The following is a 10,793-nucleotide window of genomic DNA, read 5'->3' as shown; positions in this document are numbered from 1 at the left end:
ATTATATCTATATCTCACATCTTCCTTCATCTATCGATTGGACATCCTGCTTGCTTCCATATCTCGGTTATTGTAAATAATGCTGCAATGAATAGAAGGGTGCATATATCTTTTCGAATTAGTGTTTTGGATTTCTTCAGATAAATGCCCAGATATGGGCTATATGGCAGCTCTATTTTTTTTAATTTTTAAAGGAATTTCCATAATGTTTTCCATAGCAGCTACACCCATTTACAATCCCACCAAGAGTGTACAAGGGTTCCCTTTACTCCACATTCTCACCAAAATTTAATTGTTGATTTTTTTGATGATTGCCATTCTGACGGGAGTGAGGATACTCCAAAGAATGTATCCAATAAAGGGTTAATATCCAAAAAAAATTTAAAGAACTCATATAACTTAACACCAAAATAACTCCCAAGCAATTCAGTTAAAAAATAGGCAGGAGACTTGAATAGACATTTCTCCAAAGAGGACACATAGATGACCAACGGACACAGGAAAAGATGTTCAATATCACTAATTATCAAAAAAATACAAATCAACTCCATGTATCTTTTATTAAAAAAAATTTTACTGAATGTGAATTACTGTGATAGATTCTGCCTGACCTAAGATCTTAAATAATTAACACCAAATATACTGACCATTTGAAAAAAATAAATCACTTCAGCTTTATTAGCTTAAGGAAGCAGTTGAGGCTCCTACTGTTATTATTTAAACTAAGTTTAAATGTGGCCTATCAAAAAGAGAGAATAGAATAAAATGTTTCTGAAGCTACTCATTTTACCTACTATCATAACATGTCTCCACTTTAATCTCTACACTAAGAAATATAGTCTATATTAAAAATGTGGTATCAATTGAATATGACCAAATGATATTTAATGAGAAAATAAATTGTCTAGTAAGAATTTTGGTTACATCAAAATTATTAAAAAGAATCCACAAAAACATATGTGAAATTATATATACATATATGATATATTTGAGAAAATTTTTAAATAAAAATTTAAAGTTTAAAACATCTCAAGCTGAATTAATTTTACTTCACTGAAGAACAATATTTCTAACTAAAACATCTGTTATCTTTAGAAAGAATTAGACACGCTCACAAATGTGCACAAAATGTTTGCTATGGATACAGAATCTTACACTATGACCATATCTAACAGTGATAATCACTTTTCATGAATTTCTTAATTTTAAGATTGGTCTATTTATCCCAAACCTCTCTCTGTTTCAAGGCCTTTATTCTTCAGCAGATGAAGTACTGCTACGAGGGTAACATGTCTTTATGACTCTGTCTCTGCATGAGTGCTTAGGTGAGAAGGTGTGTGCATAAGTAGGTCTTTAATAATAACACATGTGCCATCACTGCTCTAAGTGCTTCATTAAGTCATGTATTAAATCAAACCAACCATCTTTATTTCACATTGAAAAACTGAAGGAAAAAAAATAACTTGCCTAAAGTTATACAGTTTGTAAGTGTTAAACCAGGATTTAAGCCCATGTCTGCCCAAGGAGCCACCCCCTAACCCTATTCAATGTATTCCATATGCTGCTTTAAAACCAGAGTGCTAAAAGCTGATATTTTCAGTTGCTCCAGTCATTTCATCATCAAAGGAATATAAAGTTATCTTTAAATCTGAATTATTAAATGTATACATTTATTAAACAAAAATTTATTGTGCATTTTCTACATATCAACACTATCTAAAGAAAGTAAGATACAAAAATGAGTAAGAAATTAAGGGAATTTCAGCTTCCAATATGCAAATCAAAACTGGATTAATTTAATTATTCATGAAAAGCTATGCGTTATTCACCTTTATTCAGAAAGAATTAAAAGAAATATATTTGATAAAAAATAAAGCATAAAGTTGGCAATAGAAGTTATTCAATTAATTTTACTGGAAAAGAATTCTAAGCTAAAATTAAACTTTGAGAATGATGTTATACCATTTCAATACACAAATGACCATGGAAAAACAAAAAAATATGGGTTCTAATAAAATAAATAAGCTGTTATGCTATATATATTCTTAAAAATATAAGCTATTTCCAAATGGAGTCTTTCATATCACATTAAACATTTACTTAATACCCAAAAAACCTAAACTGTTAAGACTTTAATAATCATTCTCTTTATCATCTAACTACCACATAAAATATAGATAATGGAAAATGATAATATGTGATCAAATCTAGCATGATTGACTAATAATTCCTACTTTAATATGACAGTTATATTACATAGTGAGCAAAATAAGGATTTTCTATATACACACACACACACACATGCGCACAGGCACATGCTTTCTAAACTTCTTGGAGAATGTAGATGTCCTCCCTGTGCCCCCAAGTCAGACTATATGGATTGGAAAAAGGCTGGACTGAAACACAAACATGAAATATGGGAATTGCTAAAGTGTTAGGTTAGAAGGAGCTTAGTATATAATTAAAAACATATGAATAGAAAGTTAAATCTTGCCCCAAAATATCAGAAATAATTCTATACAAGGCACGCACAGCTTGATTTTTATAAATTTCAGTAAAATGTTATGAAATGGCAAGGACAATGTCAGGGAAAAAAAAGCAAAAAGGAATTTGGGGGGAAAAGGCAAAGTGACATCTTTTACTTCTTTTCAAGTACATCTGAAAAAATACAAATGGAAGCCACACGCTTCCATGAGCAGTTGTCTGATGGTATTTGCTTGTGGTTTTCTCTTACATTTTTTTCTCACTGAGTAATACAGAATTACAACATGCACGCTGCTTCAGTACTCCAAATTCCTAGGGGAATCACATCTCCTTTATGTTCACATGCAATTCCAAAGGGGAGTTACGAGGAGGGCTTTTTAATTCAAGAATTTCACACAAAATAAATGTCCTTGGTATGGAAGTGGTACCTTTCACTTACTACAGTGCTTCTACTATTTCATTATCCTCTACTGAATATACTAATAGAGTAATTTGGGGTGAAAAAAAGGCCGATGTATCTTTCTAAAGTGTATGAGATGAAATCTGGAGGTTTTTAAAACAACTAGTTTCTATAATTTGTATTAAATCATTTATTAGTGGGATAATAATATTGTTTAAGCAATGTGGCATTACACACAACCACCATGAACTACTTTCTATGACTGCCTTGATTATTAAAAATCAAAGCCAAGCCTTGAATCCTTTTGTAACAAATAAGTTGTTACAAAATAAAACAATACGTCATAAATATGGCCCTGGGTTAATGCTGTTTATTTTTAAAAAAAACAATATAAACAAATTATGAAATGAAACAAAGGTATCCTAATGCTCTAAACCATGTGGCAGTGAAATATTAAAATTGATGAAGTTCAGTAAAATCTCAGAGCTTAGAAATCTTAGACACTTGCTTTAAATGGCATTATTGATGACACATGGTATTACTGATGGGGGCATTTAGAATTATGAAAAGCTGATAGTTTTCTCCCTTCCTTAGCTTCTTTTTCCTTAAGCTCTTGTATATACCACTCACAACTCAGTAACATTTGTTGAACTTCTATGTACAAGGAACTAAAGATGAATGAAAACATAGGTTAAACTCTTAAATAGCATAAAAGTTAGTAATAAACAGAGAAAAGATGTTTATAAATAACTATGATACAATAGAAAGAGGAAAAGGTAAGGAGGGAATTATTACTTAATAAGTACATGCTATGTACTAAGCACCAAGATAGAAGTTATACATATATCATCTTATTTTAATCTTCATACCATCTGTTGAGATAAGACATTGTTATATCTGCTTTACAGAGAGGAAAATGAAAGTCAGAGTAATTGAGTAACTTGCCCAAGATCATAGAGCTTGTAAGTGGAAGAGGTAGGATCTGAATTATGATCTGTCTGCTTTTGCTGTCTATGCCCCTCTACTTTAAGTGTAAAGTAATATAAAAAGCTGCACAGATAAAGTGCTGTGGGGATTCAGCAAAAGGGAGATATTACATTCAGCTAAGGGAGAGTGAAGACATCTTGATGGAAGAAGTGGTGCGTAAATCTGAAAGGTGATCATATCTGGATGTATAGAAACTGAGAGTATCTAGGGGCTGGGAAGAAAGCAGTTCTGGAGAAAAGACTGTTTTAAGAAAAAGACAAATAAAGAAAAACAGATTCCAAGAAAAAAAATAACTGGTTCACTTTGGTTCAGATGAAACATAGTGTCCAGAAAGAACATTAATGAAAAATTAGCAGGAGTTAGGGCTAGAAAAGCAGGTCAAATCAAAGGATATAAATGTCAGACAAAGAACTAGATTTTATTTCACTCTAAATGGTAATCACATTGAAACTCAGAGTTTTGGGGTCAGAAGAATGACATAATCAGAAACATGACAGAAAACCTTTATCTGGCAGACACATATAGCATGATATTTGTTGAAGATACACTCAGTCTCAACCCTCAATGTCTTCACCATAGAGAGGAGAAAGCTAAATGCTCGCTTTCCTGACTCACCTCCCTTGCAGCAATGACTGGGCAGGCAATAGGCACGTCTTCACAATGCGCAGAATGACAATGGGGAAATCAGTATCAAAAACATAGAAATGTAAAATCCTGTTAGGTGGGCAGTGAGCTAGAGGGACTTAATAGTTCTATAGGCCATTCACAACGTAGCACAGAGCATTTGCACCGTGACTCTAACACCTGGTAGTAGAGAGGAGGGAGACAGAGGACCTGGGATAAAGAGAGTAATGTAGAAAGGGAATGCAAGAGTGGAGATCCAGGAAAGGATTCTGTTACCAGAGAAATGGTGCCTGGATCTAAGCAGAAACCCAAGTATTAGAACTAAGGCATGGCACCAGGGCCACACTGAGAGCAATGGCATTGATCTTGAGTCACCTGCATGTTGGAAAAAGGCCTCCTAAAATGCCTCATGTTTAAGGTCCCAACTGGACTCGGGGATTCCCCAGGTGTGCAAATGCAGAACAGTGCTTGCAAGTGCTGTTAAAGTCATCCTCAGATGCTGCGTCTGCAAGAATTGACAGGACTGTCACACTCTATTTGGCTATTAATACTAAAAGAACTATCAAAAGAACAGAGGTTCAGTCTATCTTGTTCACAACAATTTCACAGCCTTATTGTGTGTGACCTGTGCATAGTAGGGGCTAAATAAATACTTGAGTAACTGAATTATGGTAATATAAATTAATGAACAAATATCAAGATGAGTTTTATTTCAGATTAATTTTGCCTCACCCCCAAATAATTCTTATTACCTCCAGTTTGAAATACAAATGCTCACACCTTTTTTCTAATTTCTTCTCTTTTCTTTCTTCTCTTGCTCTCTGTTCTTGTTATTTTTTCTTATTACTCAACTACTTTTTCAAGTCTCTGTGACATTATTTACTCTATCCCATTCCGTTTCCTAAGAATTTGGTTTTGTTTCAGTGGATTCATAGCAACATCCTCTCCATTCATTTCCCTGCCTCTTTTCCCATCTTCACCACAGCTGCCAGAACTGCCTTTTTTCTTTCTAATACTCTTCACCATCTCATTTCCCTTGTCAAGAACCATTTTCTCACATATTTAAGTAAATGCAAAGACTCACCTCTCTTCCCTAAAGTCTATTTTCATTTTCGATTTTGTACTATCACTGCAACGGCATTCGCTGCCATTTAGTTTTCCAGTCTTTGTAATTGTTTAAAAATCTAAACTAAATCCATTAAGCTGTCTTTGACTTTAGGAAGATGATCAGAAGAACTCCTTGAATAATAGACATTTTCCCTTTTTACCATTGGTCTGCAAAATAAAACCTTATTAATCTAGAATTCCTTACTAAATAAGTGTAATATAGAAGAAGCAAAATTGAGTTATTCACTCTCTAAGGAAGAGTTTTGCACTGTATAAATAATGTGAATAAGATGATGTGGGGATGTTCATCCTACACAAGAAAACTCTCACTGACGTAAAGATTTGCACAGGAACAACAAGGTGCCAATTATAATTTTGTCCAAATCTTTTAATAAACTTGAAAGGATGTACAATCTTCCAACTCAGACATTTACGACTCTTTTTTTTTGTGGAAGTTAGTTGTTTGGAAGTCTGATTGTATCTTCCCACAAGAATCATAACATAAATATGGTTTTCTTTCTCAGCCCAATCAACAAAAGCCTATTTCTAATGTACCTAAAAATAATTCTTATAGTATAATAGAACCAGTATTGGTAATACCCTCCTAATGAAAAATCCATTGAAGGTTGGCGTTTGAGATTTTAGAAATGTAATTCTCATAATACCACCAGTCACAGAAAGTGTGGGTTTCCAGTGGAGTAGGTAGTCTCACTAAGGGGCATCTCTGGGTGACATGGTTATGACTCAGGGATGGGAAACTTCGGTTTGGGGACTGCTTAAGGGATCTTGTTTGGAGAAAGCTTGTTTAGGTAGCAAACTTTCTCTTCTTTGCTTCCTTAACTAGTTGCAAAAGGAGGTGGGGTGAGAAGGTAAAGAGAATGTTTTGCAATGTTCACGCCCTTCCCTTTTCCTACAGTTAATAAATCCTAAGAAAACACAGAGGTGAGGGAAGAAATGTAAATAAATTTGTTATATTAAATCATACATAGATAAATAACAACAAATGAGTTATGAAGAGTTCTGGCTCAGAAATTATATAAAATCAGGAAAACTATCCTAAACACGCCCGATCCCGTCTATCTTGGAAGCTAAGCAAGGTTGGGCCTGGTTAGTACTTAGATGGGAGACCACCTAGGAAGACCAGGTGATGTAGGCATTAAAAAAAAAAAAAAAATCAGGGAAACTGAAAAAGTTTCCATTTTAAGAAAAAAGTGGATATCGTTTTAAGTCACCAAAAAGATTTTAAAAAAGGAAGACATACCCCAAATTATAAGTTCCTGTTATTATATATATTGTATATGAATAAAATCATTTTTAGTGATCCAAATAACAAAACATGGACATTTTAAGAGAAATCTGATAAAATAAACCTTTCAATCAATTAAGAAACCATTATAATTTTCTAATTTAAGTTTTAAATGTACACTGCTTGCTTTTACACTGTATGTACCTTATAGGTATGTAAGATTTAATATATAGTTTGTATAAATTTACTCAAGGAAAAAGTGGATTCATGGTAAGGTATTAATACTAAGATGTAATTATATGAAATACTATAAACTCTGCTGCACACATTGATAATCACGCCTCCTATACAGGTCATTTCTAAGTGCTCATATTTTTAGATAAATAAAATTTGTTCTTGGAGTTAAAAGCCTATTTAAGGTCCATTGTGTGTGTGTGTGTGTGTGTGTGTGTGTGTGTGTGTGTGTGTGTCCCCCAAGAGTACATTAGTGGCTGGGAAAATAATATATTACAATAGGTAACAGAGAAGATGAAAAACATAGATGGAAAGGAGCCTATATGTAAAAATTCTTGTGAATGTTATAAAAATCCCAGAGCAAAGTTAATAATCAAGTACTAAATGAAGAACTTCATTAAGAAAGATTTAATTTAAAATCGAAAAATGGAAGTTTCTCTTGAAAAATATTATGATAATGATGCAGACATAAGAGGTAGGTCAGACTTTTCCTTAGGAACACAGCAATAAAACTCTGCCTATATTTTGTGCATGAGAGAGACAATGTGAGGGTATTTCTTTGCTTCACATTTCCCCTCATCCCTATCCTTCCTGAATTCATTGCTTTCAAGTGTCCAAAGGCAAACTGGTAGCCAAAATGAAGGAAAATCAGAGCAAGCCCCCGTTTGAAAATGCCAGTCCTATCCTCCTCGAAAGTCTCCAAAATTTTCAAGTATAGGCAGTTAGACTTTATTTTTCAGAAGAGCCATAGCAAATATAAGACCTGATGTGAAGGTATTTTGAACTGCCAATGACACACTTTCAAATCTTAGCTGCAGTGATCCAGAATATTCCTAGTTCTGTCCATTCTTGGTTCCTGCACTGGTTCATCATCTTTCTTCTGCTCATGATTCATTATGACCATGTTCTTCTTTTTACAGTTATTCTCTTTAACATCTCATTAACTAATATGCTTTTAATGTCTTTTTGCTCAATTTCCAAATCTTTATATCTATATCTTAATTTCTCACTCTTTGTTTTGTCTATGGGACACTTGCCCTCGGATGTTGTAGCAAATGTAGGTGTCAACTCATACCACCGCTTTCTTCCAAGACAGTGCTAGAATATAGGTCTCATACGTCCCTATGGCTTTCTACATTCCTCTAGCAGCTGGAGTGAGCTAGACCTTCTGAAGACAAGTCAGAAGTGCCAGGGAGTTAACACCCCTCAACAATGAAGGAAGGGAAAGTAGTGGATAAATACATCAACTTCCCTGCCCCTCGGTGGGATGGTTCTGGAGCAAGCTCTTCAAGGCTTCTTACAGGTTCTCAGCAGGACTCAGTTCCAGCTGTCCACGGCAATAACTTGTTCATTAATGCATCCATTCTCTGGTTTTCTTCCTCTTCCTCTGTCATATTCTCACTCTCTCACAATGTTTCCTGGGATCAAGTCCCAAATAATCTATGCATACCCAAATCCTTATCTTAGGAACTCCTTGGGGTAGGGAGAGGTGATGCAGGCTAAGACAGAGGTCCTATTAAAATTTTAAATATGTTAAAGATTATAATCTCTTAAAACCAAGGCACTAATTTTTTTGATCATTTGTTACCTCACTTTTTTCTTTTCTCTTCTTTTGAGAGTTAGCGGGGGTATGAGGATTTTAGAGACAAACTTGACTTCTGCTCCCAGTTTTATGGTGTCATTCCAGGTGAGTCAATTATCTCTTCTGTACACACACACACACACACACACACACACACACACACACACACATTTTCCAGGGCTGTTGTAAACATAAAATAAAATAAAGCCTGCAGAACACCTTTTACTTTTTCTTCATCCCATTATAATGACACAGTTTCAAATTTAGGGAATAAGCTACAACTTTCTTTGTGGTTTTTTCTTTCCAATAATTACCTTGCGCCAACTAAGAATCTGAGTGAAAATCACAAATAATGAGAGTATTCTCTGATATGAACATAAATTAATTACAGATCAAACTTTTTCACATGGGTATAGTATGAAAAAGACTCCTCTACTGAAGTATGTGGGGTTTTTTATTTATTTTGTTAGACATCCTTAATATACAGAGCTCATAAAAACTACACTGTTCCCATGGTCTAGAATAAGAATTAGCACACTATAGACAATTTATGATACTAACAAAGATATCATGAAAATAGTTTATTTAAGAAACAATCTAAGAAATAGCATTCAATATGTTGAGGGGAAAGAGATGTAAGGGGAACTCAAGAAATAATTATGTTATTTACAGACATTATGGTGTTAAAGGTAAAACGTTAATAACGGCATTTCTTTCTCTCCAGCTTCCTACATACTACAATAAGTATTAATATTTAATTTGTTGTTCTTAACTGACTCTTCATTTCTGACAAGTCCCTTCTTTTTCACTTTTATCTCTATACATATTCCTCCTCTTCCTAAAATTTCCTCATTTTCTTCAATATGATTGGGGCCTCAAAAGATTTTCTGTTGACTGTGTTTACATTTAATTATGAATCATGTCTGCAGCAGTTGGTTTATATTGAAAATAGAGAATGAATTCAATATCTGCCTATAATGAATCAAAAGTAGCTGGTAGGATCACAGTCTACATAATCAGAGCCTGTGTGGATTTACAACGACATTATTAGTACATGATTAATCAGTACCTAATGCGAACCAGTTCATACCAGACATCTACTAAGTCATTTCGTCTTACATTAAAGTCCTGTGGCTCTGTTTCAGATCAGTTAAGGGTTTTGCTTTATATGATAGTACATTGTTAAACTTGCCATCTGGTCCAACAGCTGATGTGGTTCATACAACCCCGAAGAGGCCCCAAAGCTTTACTCCTGGGAAATATCTGGTCTACCGTGTGGTGTCATGATTACTGGCTCATAGCTTTCTGGATCTTTTGAAAAGAACTGTAGAAAAACCTCCACACTGGAAAAATCCTAAATCGGAATTAATTTGTTAGAAAAGTCCACTTACCCGAGGACCAGCCTGACCCTGAAATTGAAAAAAAGAAGAAAGGGAAACAGTTATAAAATTGTTTTCTTAAGTAAATATTTTCACTACTAAAACTTAAACTAGTTCTGAAAATCTTTTCAATTTATTTCTGAATATAACAATACCTAGCTACTGACAAACTTCATTTTGTGGTTTTAAAAAGTCATATATCTTCATATTTTTACTCTGTTATTTATGTGAAATCTTGATACTGTGGCCTGTTGCATATAACTCCAAAATGACTCAAGGGTTTTAGTATGCTCTAGAATTAAATTGGAGAAAGAGAAGGCAAAAGGTAAAATATACCTCACATGATCATAACAAATGGGTTACTTAAAGGGAGGGTCTGCTAGCCCAGGCCATTACTGTGAGATACGTATTCAAAGATGGCACAGAGTTAAGAAAGAACAGGCAGAAATTTTAGTTTTAGAACTCACAGAATCTTTGAATTTTTCATTGTTTCTATAATACTTTAAGTCAGTTTTTAAAATAAACACCTCTTACACTACATAATCCAAACTAAGGGAATTTTTAAAAATATGAGAGATCTTTGGCTCAATTAATGTGCACCATTATGCAGTCAATAAATTATGTAACCTTTGGGCAATCTAATTCTTGTTGTTTAAGCTAGCAAAAATTTCAAAGCACCATAACGGCAAATGCTTCTAAGAGAAAATCACCTGTGAATAAAAATATTGATTACCTATCACCTTCTTAAAA

General features: G+C 33.9%; 1 protein-coding gene across 1 annotated transcript in view; it reads right to left on the bottom strand.

The window, feature by feature from the left end:
• COL25A1 (collagen type XXV alpha 1 chain) overlaps positions 1-10,793 on the bottom strand; it is a 422,098-nt gene that overhangs the window by 141,719 nt on the left and 269,586 nt on the right. The window contains exon 5 of the mRNA XM_023531414.1: positions 10,056-10,073. Coding sequence (XP_023387182.1) covers positions 10,056-10,073 — 18 coding nt within the window. The remainder of the gene's footprint in view (positions 1-10,055; positions 10,074-10,793) is intronic.

The sequence above is a fragment of the Pteropus vampyrus genome, unplaced genomic scaffold (genome assembly GCF_000151845.1).
Source record: "Pteropus vampyrus isolate Shadow unplaced genomic scaffold, Pvam_2.0 Scaffold67, whole genome shotgun sequence".
Taxonomy (NCBI): domain Eukaryota; kingdom Metazoa; phylum Chordata; class Mammalia; order Chiroptera; family Pteropodidae; genus Pteropus; species Pteropus vampyrus.
Note: the sequence above shows the minus strand (reverse complement) of the source record. Positions and strands in the feature narration are given on the sequence as shown.